At 40.5% G+C, this 21528-nt stretch overlaps 1 protein-coding gene and 1 long non-coding RNA gene across 3 annotated transcripts in view; one reads left to right on the forward strand and one right to left on the reverse strand.

Annotated features, from left to right (window-relative positions):
- Positions 1-120: 120 nt before the first annotated feature.
- Positions 121-6421, forward strand: LOC138958842 (uncharacterized). Its single transcript, XR_011453527.1, has 2 exons — positions 121-379; positions 2468-6421. It is a non-coding gene; the product is annotated as an uncharacterized lncRNA (long non-coding RNA).
- A 2108-nt stretch (positions 6422-8529) lies between these two features.
- Positions 8530-21528, reverse strand: part of LOC138958834 (WD repeat-containing protein 90-like) — a 50194-nt gene continuing 37195 nt past the window's right edge. For both annotated transcript variants that reach the window (XM_070330138.1, XM_070330136.1), the window contains 9 exons: positions 19804-20006; positions 17840-17929; positions 17052-17171; positions 16304-16532; positions 14342-14472; positions 13591-13770; positions 12022-12138; positions 11080-11164; positions 8530-10710 (listed from right to left, as the gene is read on the reverse strand). In XM_070330138.1, the coding sequence (XP_070186239.1) occupies positions 10556-10710; positions 11080-11164; positions 12022-12138; positions 13591-13770; positions 14342-14472; positions 16304-16532; positions 17052-17171; positions 17840-17929; positions 19804-20006 (1310 nt within the window). In that variant the 3' untranslated portion in view covers positions 8530-10555. The remainder of the gene's footprint in view (positions 10711-11079; positions 11165-12021; positions 12139-13590; positions 13771-14341; positions 14473-16303; positions 16533-17051; positions 17172-17839; positions 17930-19803; positions 20007-21528) is intronic.

Raw genomic sequence — 21528 nt, forward strand, 5'->3', positions numbered from 1 at the left:
GGACCCCCCCCCACCCCCCCCCCCCCCCCCCCCCCACCCCCCAAGGAGGTTGAACGCTTCGTGTCTTCAACTAAACGCTTCGCGTCAACAAATTGTCCCTAAAAGAAATTTGGAATCTCCCCCTTAAAAATGATGTGATCCGCCCCTGCACACACACAAATAGAGAAGTAATAAATGGATACAGTTTTTATTTATTTAAATTACAATCAGATGTGGTCGTAGAACAGGCACTGTAAACAAAACCTAGCATGATATACCACTTGTGTGATGTTTCGGTCAATATCTTTATTTTCCTTTCAGAAATACATTGGCGTTTTGAATGTCAAGGGAAGTGATACAAATGCTGCAGCGGGCTATCAAGAACGCGAAGGCAAACAAGGTAAATACCTACTTCTGACATTAGTTTACTTATTAATTCTTTCTATACTGGCCATTATCTCCCCAGTCTCTTCCCAGAAACTGGCCATTTGCATGGGTTTGCAAAAAAATTCTCAAAAATAAACAAAACAAGATGCAGCCTTCAAACTCATAGGTTTTATTGTGAATATATTGCTAAAACATATGCCAAAGTTTGGTTTCATTGTTGTGAAAAAAAATAAAAATATGATGTCCAGAATTTATGGGTATATTTTACGCAATACGAAAAAGGGGGTATGTATTTTGACTTAGAAGCATTTTTTCTTATGAAGGCTCTGTTTGCAACAAAACTGTTTCTGTTTACTTGTATGAAGATTGTGCTTAACACAAAAACATAACAAATACCAACTGATTTTCCATTTGGTGGTCATGTAAGCATTGTGAACATGTCCGAAAAATCTGATTACACACCATGTGGTCGACATGCAGACCTGAACGGCCAGTGTATGTTGGCAGAGTTGGAAAATAGGAAAAGTCTTGATGCCAATCCTTCATCAAAAACCGAAGAAAATCGTCATTGTAATAAGTTTGCTTTATTCTAAATCAAACGACTAGGATAGATGACAGACTTAACGACAAACACATTCAATTCTATGTAAAACATACACAATGCGCACGTTAACAAGCTGGCCATAACAATGTGCCCATCGTGCATGAAGTGTGGCTTTGGTCGGATCAGTAGCCGTGCTTTGTCTGCGATGCTAAACATGACATTTTGTTAAAGCGATGATTTAGCAATGTTGTTGTTGCTGCTGCTGCTGTCTGTTCTTGTCACGACATCTCGCAGTTTTTTCCCTCCTGATTCTGAGAAGAAGCTGTTTAATTGTGATATCAGGCCTAGGAACCCCTGATGGAGCATTCTCAAAGAAACTTAGCGTATGTTAAGAAAAATGAGTGTACTCCACACTTTGTCTTTTGTTGTTCGTTGTCGTTGCATGTCTACCGTTCCACAGCCACCTACTATAAGTGCAAGTGTTAAATGACGTATTAAAGACTGCTTGCAGAGAATCATGTGATGCCAATGACAGGTAAGGACATGTGGTATTACTACGTTTTGGAACCAGGGAAAATGCAGCACAAATTATTTATCAACCAAATTGATTGACTTGTGCACCATGACAAAAGTTTATTTGATCCATAAAAGGTCTTTTGCCAGAAAAATTGCTCTGAACATCAAGTACCCTGCAAGTTGTCACACATTTACATTATTGAAATAAAAAGAAAACACACCAGTAACCAGGTTAGGTACGTTAATATGTATAATCAATATCTCGGCACGTTACTGCCTTCTTCGGGATGGTAAGCTGAACATTATTGAACAAAATAATCGGTTTAGATTGTATACTTTGATTCCTGAACGAAGAAGCAGAGGTACTGCATACAACTAGGACTGTAATATCAGCTTTTGCCTGAAACACACACACATACACTTATAAAATTAATGCAATGTCATTGTATGAAGCCAGAACAATCACTAACTTACATAGTTGGTCACACAATTACCCATCACTGAACAATAAATCGAAGTCGGGTGGATTCAATGACTAAAGCAGTAAAGGCTTTGAAAAAACCCTCATCACAAAACATCCCCCCCCCCAAAAAAAAATAAATAAATAAAATAAATGAAATAAAACAGGTTGTGTATATAGCGCAGTAAACACCATGCAGGTACAAGCGAAGATTTGACAGAGATTATCCTTGTTTTATATAGCACACATTTTCTAGTTTTAATATCTCTCTCTCTCTCTCTCTCTCTCTCTCTCTCTCTCTCTCTCTCTCTCTCTCTCTCTCTCTCTCTCTCTCTCTCTCTCTCTCTCTCTCTCTCTCTCTGGAAAGTAATTTATTGACCTGTGGGTTATTTGCGTTTGTATACACATTGGTGATTCGTAAACTATGTTGAAAGAGATTGTCAAACAATATTATATGGGGTGTCTTAAAAAAAATGTATATCAACAAAATCTGTCATTATTATCAGGCACACGGTTTTAACAAAGCTATGTCACGGAATGCAACATAAGTGGCTTAAAAAGTCGTGTTTTTGTGTGTGCAGGATATTCGCTAGGACAGGACCTCAAGCTGAACCAGCACAACAGCGATGCATTCTTCCATGGCTTCCACAAAAGTCTTTCACCTATAGCGGGCATTGCATACAGATAGTCCAAAGAGAGTTAGGGTTACCCTAACCCTCCTTTTTAAAAATTCTTTAGACCAATTATCCCTCTGTTCCCATGTTAAACATGGAATAATTCTGGACAAATGCGAGGACGTTAGCTTTTTTTATTTTATTTTTTTATCATTTTACTTATCATTAAAACTTGTTTAGATTTCGATTCGTAAACCATTTACAGTAATCGTTTGTTTTTTTTAACTTTGTTCATCTTACCACAGTCACTTCGTTGTTTAGATTTATCATTAAATTTGTTACCATTATGCAGGAAAAATGTAGAATAAAACCAGGAGAGCTTTCGGTAGAAGATATTTCCTGTGTCAAAAGTTAATGCTTATTCTGATTGATGGGTGCTCCAAACTAAGTTATTTTGACTGCCTTATTCGAATTATATTTCCAAGACAGGGCTGAGAAGTGGAGAAGCTTAGGAGAGTATCGTAAAAATTGTCTGGGTGTTTATGCAAAACTTTGGAATATGTCAGATTTTACTTTAGAGATTTTAAATACTGTTAACTGACAGAAATGCTATAACTTCTACACCAATTGACTGGATAACTTCATATTCAGCATACTTAAACTTGATTTTATGCATGTGCAGTTCACAAAGTGGCAAATTTGTAGGTTAAATTATCTAACTTTTGCATCACCAATGACACCAACGCTTTCGTGTCTGAGGATTGCCCTGAACCTAGCTGTAACTGCATGCTTTCTTCAGGTCATCGATAGCCTGGGGGTTGAAGGGGATGTTTTTACATACTCAGACATTCAAAATAATCAAAAAGGTAAAATCCTGAAGGGTTTAAATTAGGTAAAAATGGCTACCGCTCAATGTCAAAACTCGTTCTGTTTAGTCGACCCCCGAATTTGGAGAAAAAAATTAAAATTGCACAAAAGTCAGACCATTCAATTTACAAAATTGCCACTTACTGGAAAGGCAGAACATAAACTGAAGTTAATGAATACCATATATAAAATAATTGGTTCAACAGATGCAGAAGTAATTTGCATGGTTGTGGGTGTCCTTTTTAGGGGGGTCAACCCTGTAGAAGAGACGATTTTCTTTAATTATCAATCCGTAATATATTGTTTGTTATGCATACAAGATTAACATTGACAAATACTTCAAGACTCCTCATTGATCTTAAGAAATGTTGTGGTTTTTTTTGTTACTGACTGATTTACTTTCTATTCACTTTACTCTACATAAGTCACGACAAGAAAAGCAAGGGAGGTAATTTCTTCGGAAGAGGTAATTCTCTCCCCTCAGAACGATTGTTGTAGTTTGTTTGATTTTGTTCCCTTCTAATAAATATTATTTAAAATAGATCTTTACATCTTGATGTGAAAGGCGCAGTACCCCCCTCCCCCCAGGATGTTAAATTCTAGGTTGTGTCCATGTAAAATCCTGATCCTAGTCAAGATCCGAGTTGGTTTTTCATGCCACTGTGCCTCTTTATGCCACTCAATTAGACATACTTTGCAATCCATAATTGCACGAAACTAAGTACAGGAAATACGTTGTTGTCGTGTTTTTAATATTACACAATGAAATAAAAAATGTCACAACTGGTTTCGTGTTGGGCTTTCTCTCTCTGTCTGAATCTCATAGTTACTTCCTTCTGAGGCCTGAAATGTGTTGCAGGCATTGTTCAGCTTACATTTATTGTTACAATTTTTGTGGATATGTTATTAAGTGTGTCTGTGTTTCTATCATTCGTTATCAGTGTGGTTAAAAAAAAAAAAGCACACGTCAAAGTAATTTACCCTTCATCATTATCAAAACATGCAGATACAGGTAATACATATTTGTGATACTTTAAACAAATACAATGTTTGTTTGTTGCGTCTTTTCTTTTTTTCAGAACAAACACACATCGTATTTGTTCAAACGTGTATATTCTGCACTTGCATGGATCTCCAAATCAAGAATAATGAAAAGTCGTCTAATAGCCCTGCAGCACTCACACGAACATGATAGAAGCTTGCATGCATGCACCCAGGCTCGCTGTCTTCGGCTAAAAGAGTTTACCGTTGGATCTTCGCTCAGACAAATGTAGCTGTCTTGTCCACTTGCTCCTGTCGCATAGATCTGCAATGTGCAACATCATCTTTGATTAATAAGTCTGAGGCACAGACAAACACACACGCGCGCACATTTGCGAGAGAATGCACGTCAGTCTATTCAATCAAACAGTATAAAAACATACCACAGACGTGGTGGTGGAAACTGGACATTCGCCGTATAACAAGCTCAAAAGATTCATTTGTGTGTGTATGTTTAATCAAAAGTTCATCTTGGGCACATTCAGTCTGTATTGTAACAGGACCCATCCCGTAAAAACTTCGAACAGATCTATTAAATTCTGAAATCCTTGACAAGTTTTTTTCCAATCATCTGTATCTGACCGAAGTAAAAAAATTAAAAAAATCAGCCAGTACACGCATCTACCCCCTCACACGACAATACATATGTGGCGAAAAAAGGAATCGAGAGGGGGGGAACAAGGAATAAATTAGATCTAGAAATAATTCCACTTCATCATTCCAAAATTCAAGTGTGAAGTGATCGGATACTGTGGTAAAGATACGTGCTTAGTATCACAACTGAAAATACAAGCCCCAGGGTTTTAAATCAAGGAAACAATTAAAGTTTAGGAAAGATCAACAGAAATGTCGAGAACATGTAAAATATTGTACTTACAATCCGTTTCAGCATGCTCTTCGAATAATAATCTCCCAGTCAGCCTCGTGCTTACGACTTCGACAGGATGTTGCCTCTCACGCTGAGCCAGTACATTTGGAGTGAATTCAAAGGCCAGAGATGCAGTACAAGCACATTAGTTAGATCCAATTCATTGACATTGCTACCTTGCCCAATTTATGGCTATTTCTGTTGGTAACATCACACATGTGGCAAGCAGTGCTTGTTGCCGACTCTGCTGGGACAGGCAGCAGACGATTTTATTTAGGAACCAAATTCTGATTGGTTAAAACATAAAACCGGAACTCAAAGTACCACTTGTTCTTTGGAAGTATCAAATCAAGAACAGATAAGCAGGTAAATCTGAAATGGGTTCAACACTTTTAAAAAATCGTAGTAAATCAGAAAACACAGTAAACGTTGGAAAAATCGTCCAGTATCGCTTCTACAGGTCTATACTTGGACAAAACATAAAGCAATTCAGTAAAGCTGACACTTCAAAATGTCTGTTTAGTTACACTTTAATCTTTTAATCAAAGGAAAAAGTGCCAGTATTCACTTTTTACAATTTTGCTCTTTTTAAAGATTTCTTCTTCCAGATACTGGTACAGTAGTTTACTGTATTTTGTTATGACATAATTTTATAAGTTTCTGAGCTTTATCTACATTTATATGATTACCTTGCCGTTTCTAAGCACACTTTTTTGGTCAATGTATTGTGAGGAGCGTAATTTTGTGCATGTAATTGAATCCTTTCTCATACCAGGACAATTACCAGTGGCCTTTTATACCATATGGAGTATTAACGTTTGGTTTTTCTTGTTCTCTCTGCTTTTCTGTCTATCAATCTGCCTGTCAGGGTAAATTTCTGTACAGTTTTCTTGAACCTGTTCAGAAATGTTTATTAAATTTAGAAATCTAATCATTTTCTTTTGCAATTTCTGTTTGAGTGTGTGTGTGTGTGTGTGTGTGTGACATCCTGTCTATCTGTTTGTCTGTGTGTACCTTCCGTAACTTTTTTTTCTCCACTGGTTCACTTTCTTTACTGCATAATGTATGTTACTTGTTACAATTAATGTGAACTGAAACAAATCAAAGTACTGTTGCTTTTTGTAATAAAATGCATTGGAAGCAAACTTATTTGTGATTTTTTTCCCAGCTGAAACTCAGTGTTACAAATCTCTTTCTCTCTCTCCCTCCACCTCTCTTCCTTCACCCTTTTTCTCATTCGCAAATTACCCCCGCGGGTTAGGGGAAAGAATTTACCCGATGCTCCCCAGCATGTCGTAAGAGGCGACTAACGGATTCTGTTTCTCCTTTTACCCTTAAGTGTTTCTTGTATAGAATATAGTCAATGTTTGTAAAGATTTTAGTCAAGCAGTATGTAAGAAATGTTAAGTCCTTTGTACTGGAAACTTGCATTCTCCCAGTAAGGTAATATATTGTACTGCGTTGCAAGCCCCTGGAGCAATTTTTTGATTAGTGCTTTTGTGAACAAGAAACAATTAACAAGTGGCTCTATCCCATCTCCCCCCTTTCCCCGTCGCGATATAACCTTGAACGGTTGAAAACGACGTTAAACACCAAATAAAGAAAGAAAGAAAGAAAGTCATTCGCAAATACATGCACATCCAAATGTTCTCTTTCTCAATGTTTTCAAAGGAGATTCTGTGATAATTTACAAGACATGGTACATGTAATACAATTTTCTTTTGGCATACAACTATGCATACATTGTAAATATCCACAATACACAGAGCACATTTGGAAACGCCTTTGTACCATGAAACACTAAAATGAAAGAAAGCAGGTAATTGTACGCTAAATTCATCTTAATCTAATGAAGCCAGTGTTATGGAGCCACTTTGAAAATCATGCTGTTTCCTTAAATCAAAAGAACATATGCACACTCTATCACACACAAACACATGCGTACACACACACACATGCACACACACACACACAATCACACACACACACTCAAAATGAGGATATGACACGAAGTAGTACCATCTTTAGCAAAAGTTCTTTTGATTTGCTGTTCTCCATGAAGGTTACCAAGGTCTGTTTAATGGAATACAATGTAAAGGATTTGTCAAACAGTAAGATTAGCTGCAGGCATACTTATAATCCCAAGTGCATTTAAAAACACTACATTTCACTAACACCTTAAAATCCCACATAAAATAAACGACTGATAAATCATGCAGACCTGAGTTAAATTACTCTCTCCACACACACACATACACACACACCAATGCCATATAAATAGTGATAGTTCAATGTACAACACATCTTTCAAGCACCGGAGCAAACAATGTGACAATACAAAATTCAAATAATATGTTCCAAACACATTACTTCACATCTTCACAAAGTACACGTCGAATTGAGTTATGTTTGCTGAAAAATGTGCAACCTATTACAAGGCAACTTACTTAAAAGCACAGTTTTGAGGTCCTGAACCTTTCAAGAGACCATACCAAAAACATTTCATTTTTTTCATTTCCATTTCCATTACTTTATTGCCCCATCGCTGGGAAATTCGGGTCGCTTCCTCCCAGTGGAAAGCTAGCAGAAACGGAGTCGCGCTACCCAGGTGTCTGCGTGTTTAGGTGTATTCAGCCACCTGCACTTATGGCAGAATGACCAAGGTCTTTTACGTGCCATTGTGATGACACGGGGGTGGGACATGGCTTCCGTCTCTGGGTCTGCACATAAAGTTGACCCGTGTCCGTCTTCTCAAAATTACATCTTGATAAAGTACGTAAATATTCCTCCGTTTTATGCCTTGCTATCTGTCAAGATTCTTTTTCTGCCCTATATTTTTGTGGGTCTAAATACAAGGGGAACTACAGTATCAGTGATGCAAGAATTAATTTTATTTTTATGTATAGTTCTAAAGTAAGCTTACAAGTCTGCACATCTGTCAAACTAAGCTTACATTACAAGTTTATACATCTATCACAAAGATGCATACGTCTCATGAGGTTACAGATTTATGCTACCTAAACATCTTTAGTCGCAGTCTAAAATAGATACAGTAATACTGATTCGCGTAGCTGTCAGTTCACATATAACGTCACAAATTGAACAATGTCAATGAGCAATGGATTTGTTTACATTCCACCATACCTGGACGGAGCAGACCACATAAACAAAATCCCACAAAACAGAGTGTCTGAGTGACATATCACAAAAACCATGTCAGTTCAATAAAAAAACAACCTGGAGACCTGCAAACATCTATAACAAGAAGGGCAAAGCCCATACGACTCACATGCTTGACCTAAACCTAGCAATGACATCATACACTAAGAACTGCTTTACACATTTTTCCTACCAAAATACATGTGACCTTGACCAAGGTCAAGGTCATCCAAGGTCATGCAACACAAAGCTGTTAATTCAAGACATAGGAAGTACAATGGTGCTTATTGGCTCTTTCTACCATGAGATATGGTCACTTTTAGTGGTTCACTACCTTATTTTGGTCACATTTCATAAGGGTCAAAGTGACCTTGACCTTGATCATATGTGACCAAATGTGTCTCATGATGAAAGCATAACATGTGCCCCACATAATTTTTAAGTTTGAAACAGTTATCTTCCATAGTTCAGGGTCAAGGTCACTTCAAAATATGTATACAATCCAACTTTGAAGAGCTCCTGTGACCTTGACCTTGAAACAAGGTAAACCAAACTGGTATCAAAAGATGGGGCTTACTTTGCCCTATATATCATATATAGGTGAGGTATTCAATCTCAAAAACTTCAGAGAAAATGTGAAAAATGTGAAAAATAGCTGTTTTTTAGACAACATTTATGGCCCCTGCGACCTTGACCTTGAGGCAAGGTCAAGATGCTATGTATGTTTTTTGGGGCCTTGTCATCATACACCATCTTGCCAAATTTGGTACTGATAGACTGAATAGTGTCCAAGAAATATCCAACGTTAAAGTTTTCCGGACGGACGGACGGACGGACGACTCGGGTGAGTACATAGACTCACTTTTGCTTCGCATGTGAGTCAATAAAAAACAAGTCGCGTAAGGCGAAATTACTACATTTAGTCAAGCTGTGGAACTCACAGAATGAAACTGAACGCACTGCATTTTTTCACAATGACCGTAGTCCGCCGCTTGTGCATAACGGAGTGAAACTGACGAGCCTGTTCAGCACGGTAGTGGTTTCGCTGTGCTGCATAGCACGCTTTTCTGTACCTCTCTTTGTTTGAACTTTCTGAGCGTGTTTTTAATCCAAACATATCATATCTATATGTTTTTGGAATCAGGAACCGACAAGGAATAAGATGAAATTGTTTTTAAATCGATTTAGGAAATTTAATTTTGATCATAATTTTTATATTTTTAATTTTTGGAGCTTGTTTTTAATCCAAATATAACATATTTATATGTTTTTGGAATCAGGAAATGATGTAGAATAAGATGAACGTAAATTTGGATCGTTTTATACAAAAACAATTTATTACAATTTTCAGATTTTTAATGACCAAAGTCATTAATTAATTTTTAAGCCACCAAGCTGAAATGCAATACCGAAGTCCGGCCTTCGTCGAAGATTGCTTTACAAAAATTTCAATCAATTTGATTGAAAAATGAGGGTGTGACAGTGCCGCCTCAACTTTTACAAAAAGCCGGATATGACGTCATCAAAAGTATTTATCGAAAAAAGGAAAAAAAAACGTCCGGGGATATCATTCCCAGGAACTCTCATGTCAAATTTCATAAAGATCGGTCCAGTAGTTTGGTCTGAATCGCTCTACACACACACATGCACAGACACACACACACACACACACCACGACCCTCGTCTCAATTCCCCCCTCTATGTTAAAACATTTGTGACCCTCCACCACGAAATGAGTCGCATGTCACCTCTGCATGATTTTCATATTTTTACATTTTCCTAAAGAGTTTTTTATGCTCTATCCAGTGGTGAAACCCGTTTTAGAAAAGAGCGAAAACTGTTTGAGTTATAAGCCTGTGACTAAGGTGACCCTCACACTGTTACAAGACACTCCCCGGACTTATATTGAGCCTAGCGCAGAACCGCGCGAGGTGACATGCGACTCATTTCGTGGTGGAGGGTCACATTTAGTCAAAACTTGACTAAATGTAAAAAGGAGGGAGTCTACAAATTTAGGTTATGAACAGAAAATGTAAGGTCTTATAAGGGGGGAGATCTTAATTCCTGTGTTCCCACTTTAAAATAAACACCATCATTAAAACTGACATGAGAGTGTCACATCACAAAGTAAGGTCCCACACCAACACCTGACCCTGTGCAGCAGTGACCAGCTGTGTGCCGTCAAGCGTGAAGCGTACCAGGGACACTATGTCGTCATACGATGCGTAGTCCTGGAAACTGCTCTCATAGTAGTCCATCAGCTTCAGCAGTCGCTCTGCAACCATAGGGAGCAAAGTATGCGTTACTGCACTTGGTGAAATCATAGTGAAGCTAGTAAAGACTATACAGCACTTTGTGTTGCATGCAAAGCTTAGATCCTGGGTTCATTTTCATGAAACTGAACCACAAGTATAAATATAGAGCAAAATAAGTACACAATAATTTACAAATGCTTCTGTGAGTCTAACACACACACACACACACACACACACACACACACACACACACACACACACACACCACAAGAAATACCAATGATCTATTTAGCTGTCTGTTTTAAAGGGTGTATATCTGTTTAACTGCCTGTTTCTATGCATGTATGTTAACAATGTTCATCCTTTTTTGAAGCAAAAGAGTAACATACCTTTAATGCCGACAGCAACAAGAGGACTGTCTGGGGCCAGGTCCAAGCAGGTTGCCCAGTGAGTCAGAGACGCTGTGCGCACCACCTAACCACACGCATGAAACAACATTTTTTAAAGTTTCAAAAAGATCACCTGGTTATATCTATTCACCTGCATCAAATGAGAAAGGATCAAAGGAAAAACGAAGAACTGTCATTATCTATAAAGCAGCCACGTGCAAGACCTCAGCCCTACAAGCTTACTGAAGTAAAATGTAACAATGTCACTAACATACACCATGGGGTTGAAAAGAAGCCAAATATTCTACCCGGCTATCTCCAGAAATAGCCCTGTGGAAGTGGCGTCACTTACTGAAAGAAGAGTAAAAATATTGAGATCAGAGATACATTCTTCTTCTTCTTTGTTCATGGGCTGAAACTCCCAAGTTCACTCATGTTTTTGCATGAGTGGGTTTTTACGTGTATGCCCATTTTTACCCCGCCATTCAGGCTGCATACGCCGATTTCGGGGGAAGCATGCTGGGTATTTTCGTGTTTCTATAACCCACCGAACTCTGACATGGATTACAGGATCTTTTGCATGCGCACTTGGTCTTGTGCTTGCGTGTACACAAGAAGGGGGGTACGGCACTAGCAGGTCTGCACATAAGTTGACCTGGGAGATCGGAAAAATCTCCACCCTTAACCCACCCGGCGGCTGCGGCCGGGATTCGAACTCACGACCTTCCGATTAGGAGGCCGACGTCTTACCACTGCGCCACTTCGCCCGTCAGAGATACATTCAATGTGACTGCTACCTTCAATCATGGTCATATACAGAGATTGCCTTCTACTCTCTATTCTCAACGCTGTAAGGACAGACAAAGCCATGAAGTCTGTGAACATTTAACAGACTTGAAAATCAACCTGCACAAAGTTCTGCTGCACAGAGGCCTGCGTTACCTTGCGATGTGAGAGGCTGTAGAACTGCAGACACTTGTTCATGCCGTAGCCTGTGTAGACAACGATGTCGGGTTCCTCCGGTGAAAACTTGGCAAGGGATGTTGGCAGCACAGAGTACTAAAATGAAAAAACACAGAGTTGAAAATGTATGACAAATCATACTTAAAACACTAGCAGACAAGTGTTAATCTCAAGTCAGTTATATCTTAGATTGAGCATGCGCACAGTAAAACCATAAAACTTCACCTTTCGCAGTCATGTCAGAAGTAAATTTGTCTCTTATAACAGTATATCATATTCAGACCTGGGAACACCTGTTTTGCACTTGGAGTATTATCCAACAAACTTTGTGTATTTAAAAAAAAAATTAGCGTACTCCACACAACATTTAACACATTGATGATTCAAACATGCTTCACACGCATCCGTTGCATCGTTAATTAAGTTTACCAAAACATTTAAAACAAATGCTTCTTTGATTGTTTACTGCCCAAAACTACAACCATGTGTCAAAATACTGGATCGATTTTGGGAAAGAAAAGTAGCCTAGGAATCTTTCTCATCGTATTTTTTTTCATGCACTGACCGTACTGATCGTATTCTAGACAATCATGCGTACAGAATACGGCGAAATCGTATGGGTTCCCTGGTCTACATAACTGTATAACTGTCGCCACCTGCTGACACGTGTATGAATGAATGAAGGTTCAATATATGTAATGTTACAAGCCACTAATTGACAATACTGTATATATCTATCTATACATATAAATAAAAGAGAGTGTCTGTCTGTCTGTGTGTGTGTGTCTGTCTGTCTGTGGTCGCCATACCTCAGAGATGGCAAAAGATAAGCACAAGATATTTTGCATGCACACTGCCCTGGACCCACAAATGTGCACCTGGGTTTTAGTTTCTACAGACATTGTTTCCTTCCTCGGATAATTACCCTCCCCATCTATCAATACAGTCTATATAGTGCAAGGGAGGTAAGTCATGCTTTGTCACCCACGGAAGGGAGGTAACTCTCATCAAACCAGTATACCGTGTCATTCTCAAGGGTTACCCCCCGCCCGCTATCATCCCGCCGCCCCCCCCCCCCCCCACACACACACACACACTAACCCTGCCCCCTGCCTGCCTTCCAGATCATCGCGAATAATGTTTACGAAACGATCGCCTCAGTGAAAGATCACAAGAATTTACAGATTTCTCTTCCCTGTTCAAAAAGGTATGACGCGCTCACTCATGAGGTATGCGTGCTTTGATCAGAGGGTAACTACAGTGGGTGTGAGAAGGGGTAAACAAATCACGAAGAACACGTTGAACCAAATAGAAACTTGCCTTGCCTATACATCCAAATGTATGAGCTCACACTGTCATTTTTCTTATCCACATTGGAATAAGATTCGAGAGGTTTCTGAGAGAGGGGAGAGCAGAAACACCCGGGCGAAGCCGGGCCTAACTGCTAGTATATATATATATATATATAAATTGTATCGATCATCATGACGGGCACATGCATGCAGGTGCACACACCCACACACACACACAACTTGAACACATACATACCTGAGCTTTTCCTTTGAGGGGAGCACCATCAGGGGTGAAGGCCGGGGCAGGGAATGTCAGCCAGTCCACAAGGTCACAGAGGTCACAACCCCAGTCAGATGACCACACGCTGACCCTGCGATCAGCACTGCAGGCCAACCACAGTGTAGGAGAGCTGACTCCAGGGTCCATGTCATCTACCTGTAGGTACACTCTTTGTCATTAATACTGATAATTAAAACAAAGCAAATGGGTGAGAGCTTGGTGAGAAGCACCAACTTTCCACTATTTTAATAACCAACTGAACAAAAGAGTGACAGTGGATGGCAATTGCAATGACATTTGTTGAAAAATTAGCTCTGCTTGAAGTAAAACAATGAGTTCAATTACTGACTGCAACAATGATTTCATGGAAATATTACAAATGTTGTTTTGTATACCTCCTTCCATTTCCTACCTGGTCAAATTCTCCCCTTAACACTGGTTTTGTTTTGTCTACCTGACCTTTTCAACTTCAAGAGAGAACATGTTAACCAGATTGCACAAACTTCTTTTACAGCTAAGAATGTAAAAAAAAATTAAAAAAGCCCAGGAATTTTTCCCTTCTTCCTTACTGCTCTCCACATCATTTGCATGACAGATTTTCAAAACTCTCTCACTCTCTCTTACTTACTTATTTTTATCTCCGACTCAGTAGAGTTTGGCATGAACCACCACCAAATTCTGTTCATGCTTTGCTTCTCATTTTGTTAATATGGAAGCAGCAACATACCTGTACGGTTGGCACATCAAAGTTTGTGATGGGGGCTCCCTTGTGGTCTCTGATGACTCGCACAGTTATACCTGAGGCGGTACTGCTCACCGCTATCAGGCCATCACTCCCTCCCGACAGGATCATGCGGCCTGAAACATAACAGCGATATAAGTTTGTGACTCCTCTATGGATGTATAGCCAGTGAGGATGTTATTCATGCTAGTTAGTGTGACAGAGCTGTGGATTGCTATCAGTCTGTCACTCCCTCCCGACATGATCGTGCAACCTGAAAAATATACATATGAGTTTGTGACTCCTCTATGGATGTATAGCCAGTGAGGATGTTATTCATGCTAGTTAGTGTGACAGAGCTGTGGATTGCTATCAGGCCATCACTCCCTCCCGACAGGATCGTGCAACCTGAAAAATATACATATGAGTTTGTGACTCCTCTATGGATGTATAGCCAGTGAGGATGTTATTCATGCTAGTTAGTGTGACAGAGCTGTGGATTGCTATCAGGCCATAACTCCCTCCCGACAGGATCGTGCAACCTGAAAAATATACATATGAGTTTGTGACTCCTCTATGGATGGATAGCCAGTGATGATGTTAAGTCATGCTAGTTAGTGACAGAGCTGTGAATTGCTATCAGTCGTGAAAAATATACAGCGATATAAGTCTGTGGCTCCTGTATGGATGTGTAGCTGGTGATGATGTTTAAGTCATGCAAGTTAGTGACAGCGCTGATGACTACTATGATTCGAATGCTCCATCCTGACAGGATGATGCGACCTGGAAGTACATACTGCTATCAGTTTGTGGATTCTGCATGGATGTTCTGCCAGTGACAAGTCATGCTAGTGGCAATGCTAGTCTAACCAATTGTGAGACTACTGACCGATATAAATCCATTACTCCTTAGTTAGTAAAACAAAAGAACGTAACCAATCTAAAATCAACCATTCATCTCTGCACTCCCTCTTCTTCTTTTCTGCGCTCATGGGTTGAAACTCCCACATACACTCGTACTTGTTGCATCAGTGGGTTTTAAAATGTATGTATGGACATTTTTTTAAATGCATGGATGACCGTTTTTACCCTGCCGTTTAGGCGGCAAAACGCCAATTTCAGGCAGCGAACTCCCTCTAGCCCAGATTTTCAATGACTGTTCAACCTTAACCCAATGCCCCCTGAACCGCCCGGCATGGCCCGCCGGAAGTGCCCTATGAAATCCCTGAAACGCCCGGCATGGCCCGCTAAACACTAGGTCACCTACTTTCACTTTCGCTTTGAGCCTTACCCATAAGGCCTTGCGACCGGATGTGATTAATGCACTTCCTTCCGGCTGCTTCATTCTAGCGTTTGCAGAGTTTGAATCGATGCGATAGTGTGTTAGCTGTGAATTTTCAAAGTTTGAGATTTTTTTGTCTGACAAAATGGTGTTGAACGAAGGTTTGGAAGTATGGTGTTCGATCATGGGGAACTCAGATGACGATTCTGACACGCCTTTCGAAGGTTTTCTACTTGAAGAGGTGAAAGGGGATGAGTCTGACATCGATCTGGGTGTTATTCGACAACAGGACTTTCGGGTGGATTTTTCTGGGAGTTTTCAACATATATTGGTGTAAATGAGGACTGAAGGCTGACACGTTGGATGTTTTTGAAGAACACTTGCTGGATTTTTTTTTAAACAACATTTATTACATTGGAAGTGGACAGAACATACTTGCATATGAAACTATAGTGTATTCTCGAGTTATTCTGCCATCTTCTATATAAATGTGAGTACTCTATGATTTTATATGAATTGTTTTGTTTTGTATGTGTGCATGTTGTGCGGAGTAGTTTCCCTTTGCTCAGGATTAAGAAGGCTGCCTGCCATTTTTTTGTCAGGGGGCATTGGGTTAATATCCACCAATCTCACTCTCACATTCACAAAATCATTCGCTTTTTCACATAACAGAAACCTTTCCTCACCTTCAGCAGAGAAAGCGATGGCGGTGACAGACACAGAGTGAGGATGAAGCTTGAGCTGCATCTCCACTGTGTTGACGTCAAAGACGCGCACTGTGCCGTCTCCGTAGCCTGCCACTAGCGTCGGAACCACCTGATCCTCCGCCTTGTCGTTGTCCTCTCCGCTGTCACCCAGAGCTGCCGCAGCCAATGTTAGCATGGAGGGAGGGGCGAAGGCTACGCAGTTACACACCTGAAATGAAGATTCAATGTTACATTAAAAAACATCAACATACCTTATCTCATACAAAGGTCAAGCAACAAAGAGTATGAAACCCTTAGAACACATGACTTTGCTGCTGTGTTTGGAATGAGAGGCACTCAATGGAAAAAGACACTCTCGTCCTACATAAACCAAATATCAAGAGATTTTTTCCCCCTCAAGGACTAAAGCAATCCGTTTCCAACTCATTTGTAGTAAAATCTGAAAAGGGGTTAAGGCTGCTATACAAAGCAATACAAAGCAGAAAGCTTGCTTCTGAGTTTTCTTAAGAAATTACTGCATGATTTTTTTTTTTGATTTATAAATTTGCTGTACCAGCTTATCACAGAACTTAAGATGTATGTGTTATCAAAGAAACAAAGATGATGTGACTCTAAAAAATCAAAACAGAACATCAAAACATGACCAAACTACACTGAACAGACAAATGCATTTGATTTTAAATTTCAGAACTGTAAAAGTAAAAACAAAAGAGTGGCATAAACAAACCTGGTCCTTGACTTGAAACTGCAGCGCCTGTTCCTTGTTCCGTAGCACCCAGACACGCACACTGCCGTCCTCACAGCTGGTGGCCATTAACCCGGCTGGTGCCATGGAGATACCCGTCACCTAAAAGGTAAAGGCCTTCCTTCATTGAGCTTCAAGTTGACTTTGCAAAGTCTTTCTACCGATAATTCCCGTGTACACTACATTGGGTGTGCACGTTAAAGATCCCACGATTGACAAAAGGGTCTTTCCTGGCAAAATTGCTTTGGCACAGTTAATAATTGTCTACCTATACCCGTGTGACTTGGAATAATAGGCCGTGAAAGGTAAATATGCGCCGAAATGGCTGCAATCTACTGGCCGTATAAAATTTCATCTCACACGGCATCACTGCAGAGCGCCTAGAACTGTACCCACGGAATATGCGCGATATAAGACTCATTGATTGATTAATTCCATGGCAAAGTTTCGTGCAGCAAGCTTCGTGAAGTAGACTCCATGAAGTCAACTTTGCCCAATTAATATCAGGCTTATAACAAACAATTCTGATTGTGAATTCATAATGAAGAGAAAACGGAACAGAGTTTTTCACTTTTAATGTTTGCTCCCTTGCTTATTGCACATCAAGCCTTGGATCTGCTATGTCATTAGGTCCCATCAGCCGTAACTCACAATAATCATGCAGGCTAAAGATACCCCTGTTGTGCATACTATTCCCCACTCTGTCTGTGTGTTTCTCTGTTTCCACTCTATCTGTCCATGCTTATTTCAAAACAAAGTGTTTTTGTTACCGGCTTGGAATGTCCTGAGATGAGCCTGATACTTGTGCGCTCCTGCCAGTTGATGTACCACAGCGTTCCGCAAGTTGTGCCCACAATCCCCTGCAACACCACGAGCACAATATTGAAACACAACATTTTAAAGGGTTTACAAAATGCACAGAAAACTGCATCATTGAAATGTGTCAGCAAATTAATAAATGAACTCTTCTTCCGCATAGTGTGTCTGTGTGTGTGTGTGTGTGTGTGTGTGTGTGTGTGTGTGTGTGTGTGTGTGTACGCTGTTGCTATTGTACATCGCCGTGAGCTCTGGTGAGAAAGGGCGATTAGTGTGTGTGTGTGTGTGTGTGTGTGTGTGTGTGTGTGTGTGTGTGTGTGTGTGTTCCATAACAAGCATAACAATATTCATGACTTAACATTAGACTGGGTAGCACGACTCTGTCGATGCATGCTATCCCAAGATAGCCCACATTTCCTTGAGGAAATTCCCCAAAGACAGTCATAAGATGGTATCAATTCACGAAAACAAAAACAAAATTAAACCGATTTATCAAACCCAGATTGCACTTGCAAGGAGAACTTTCCTTCGCCTTTTTATTTTTATTTTTAAGCCATTTTGGCTTAGTTGCATAACTAACATGATTTTTCTCCCCAAAGCACAAGCATTCCACAATGACCACATCTGTCACGATCGGGTGACAGAGACCAAGAAAGTGTCACTCAGTGGAGTGCCTGTTCTTGGTCGAGTATGATAGAAAGCGCCTGTACGTGATATTGGGCTACAGCAGAGTTTGCTGACAGTGCTCAATGAGCACGGATGTTTTGTAGCGCACGAGTTTCACAGTGGGTTTTTTTTTGCTGTCATAGGGCTGACGGTTTTTCGCTGACAGCGCGCACGGGATTTTCACGGATTGAGTTTCTCGTGTCTTTTTTCTGCTTGGGAGGCAGAATTGTGTATAGCTGGACTGGTTTTGTGACAAGGTCAGTCACGTGTTATTGGCTAGGTTGTCTGAGAGAGACACAAGGGCGGCACACTTGACACCCAGCGGCAGAAGGGGAAGGTTCTAATACACAGTTTCTAGAGTATGATGGTTTTTCACCGAGTATTATATTCGGCACTCTAAGGGAACTTCCACCAATTATTTCTTCTCTCTGCCACGTATTTTGCTGAGGACAAGTCGTCAACTTTCCTTCGTCGGCGATGGCTTTCGCATAAGGATTCGACAAGGGGTTCTGGACGTTTTTGGTCACTGTTGACGAACAGAGGCTGTTCCAGGGAGGAGGCGGACTTTGCTTCCATTGAGAGTACAATCATAGGCTTTTGAGCCTTCGTTTCGTTTCGTTTTCCTGTAACTGCTGCACGGCTGCCTTTGGCGGGACACTGCTAGCTGCAGACGTTGGAGCTGGGACCTGAGGAAGCTACGCTAACGTATAACCGGCTAACCAGCAGACCGGCTAACCAGCGGACCGGCTAACCAGCGAACCGGCTAACCAGCAACCCGGCTAACCAGCATACCGGCTAACCAGCATACAGAAAGAAAGCTAAGTGCACCGTGTCTTACGCACCCCGTTGACCACCGTTGTCTTTTCTTATCTGTGATTTCATTGGAGTAGTGACAACGTGGGGTGTGTGACCCCTGCATGAACTAGAGCTTTTTTTGAACAGAACATTCTCATTTGACTGTATTTACACGGGATCAGCGTGTTACTATAATTTTCTATATACTACTGGCATTTTGTCAGTGAACACTGGTTTTTTTACGTGTTGAGAACGTAAAAGGAACATATTTTGAGTGAAGGCTCGAGGGAGGTGGAGAGTTTATACATAAACAGGCGTCTGAAACTTATACTTTTGTTGACTCTATTTAATTGTATGCCTGCGAGAGTGGATCGTGGTGTGGTTAGTTAATTAGTAGTAATTAACCGGTTCATAATCACCTTAAGTGATATATTGAAACGTGACAACATCCACTGACCATTTCCAGGTTTTCATCGAAGTGAGCACTGACCACTCCCCCGTCCAGTGTCATCTCATCCTCCATGGTCAGTCCGGCAGTCACTGGGGGCTGGGAGGCTTGACGAGGCTGTCTCAGAAGTTCGACACTGTCAACGGCCCATAGCCGTAGGTGACCTGCCGTGCTGCCCGTGAGGAACTTGCCCGCACCACTTCCCACACAATCTATAGAAATCAACGTCAACATTGATAAAGCATGAGTTAGTTTTCACAGTGAAAGGGGTGTGTGAAAGATAAGGCAAGGGTGCTGGAGCATTTGAGGACTGTCCAGGCTGTTGCAGGAGACTAACCACTGTCCACCGCTGAAGTCAAAAGTGACCTGCAGTACTACCGGTTAGGAACTTGTCTGGGCCACTTTCCACACAATCTGCTGAAAGTTATGAAAATCATGTTAAAGCACATGCTATTCTGCGCAATGACTTGGTGTGTGAGAGGTGGATCAGGGCTGCTGAAGTAGAGGAACAGTGTTTGTTGCCTACAGGCGAAGGCGACCTGAACTGCTGCCCATTACATGTAGAAACTTTCTCGCACTTTCTGTAAAAAGTAACGTTAACCATGTTAAAGTATAAGCTATTTTTCCGTATGATAAAGGTGTGAGAGGTACAGGAACTTGAAGACTGTAGCATATAACCAACATTATCAATCTCACAAATGCAAAGTTGACCTGCGATACTGCGTGTGAAGAACTTGTCACCCCACTCGCAACATTGCCTGCAGAAAACAGTATAAACATTGATGCGTCTTGACAATCTGAATTTCTTTCATGACAATGGATGATGGTCCATATCTAGTTTCAGATCATTAGGCATCAAACGTATGAATACTATACAACCAAAATTAGGAAAACGAATGCAGAATGTGAATATAAACACATAAAAAGCAGTAACATAAACAATTTCAGAAATTCTGTTCTCTTAGATTTTTGCGCACTTATTTTTGTGCGTGTAGCTTCACTTTTTTTTTAAAACTGAGAAGCAAAATTTTTCAGCAAAGGCAAGAATCTTGGCAAAATAAGTCCAAAACACAAAATAACATGAGCACATATTATCTTCTTTCCATTGTACAAAGCAAAGGAAGTGCTTATAGACCTTCAATAATCATGCTATATACAGGGCTTACAACACATGCTCTCACTACATTCACTTATTCCACATGCACTCAACAAGCAAAGCAAACCATGAAGGTAGAAAGTGTCTGATAAGATAAAGTCACGGGCGGGGATGTAGCTCAGTCGGTAGCGGGCTGGATTTGTATCCAGTTGGCCGCTATCAGCGTGAGTTCATCCCCACATTCGGCGAGAGATTTATTTCTCAGAGTCAACTTTGTGTGCAGACTCTCCTCGGTGTCCGAACACCCCTGTGTGTACACGCAAGCACAAGACCAAGTGCGCACGAAAAAGATCCTGTAATCCATGTCAGAGTTCGGTGGGTTATGGAAACACGAAAATACCCAGCATGCTTCCTCCGAAAACGGCGTATGGCTGCCTAAATGGCGGGGTAAAAAACGGTCATACACGTAAAATTCCACTCGTGCAAAAAACCCACGAGTGTACGTGGGAGTTTCAGCCCACGAACGCAGAAGAAGAAGATAAAGTCACATTGAAACAGCAGATGTGCACAGATCTAAACACAAGAACTACAATACTAGTCTATTGGTAGACAGCTAAAGAAAAATATGATTCATTACT

The sequence above is a fragment of the Littorina saxatilis genome, linkage group LG2, assembly GCF_037325665.1.
Source record: "Littorina saxatilis isolate snail1 linkage group LG2, US_GU_Lsax_2.0, whole genome shotgun sequence".
NCBI classification, from domain to species: Eukaryota; Metazoa; Mollusca; class Gastropoda; order Littorinimorpha; family Littorinidae; genus Littorina; species Littorina saxatilis.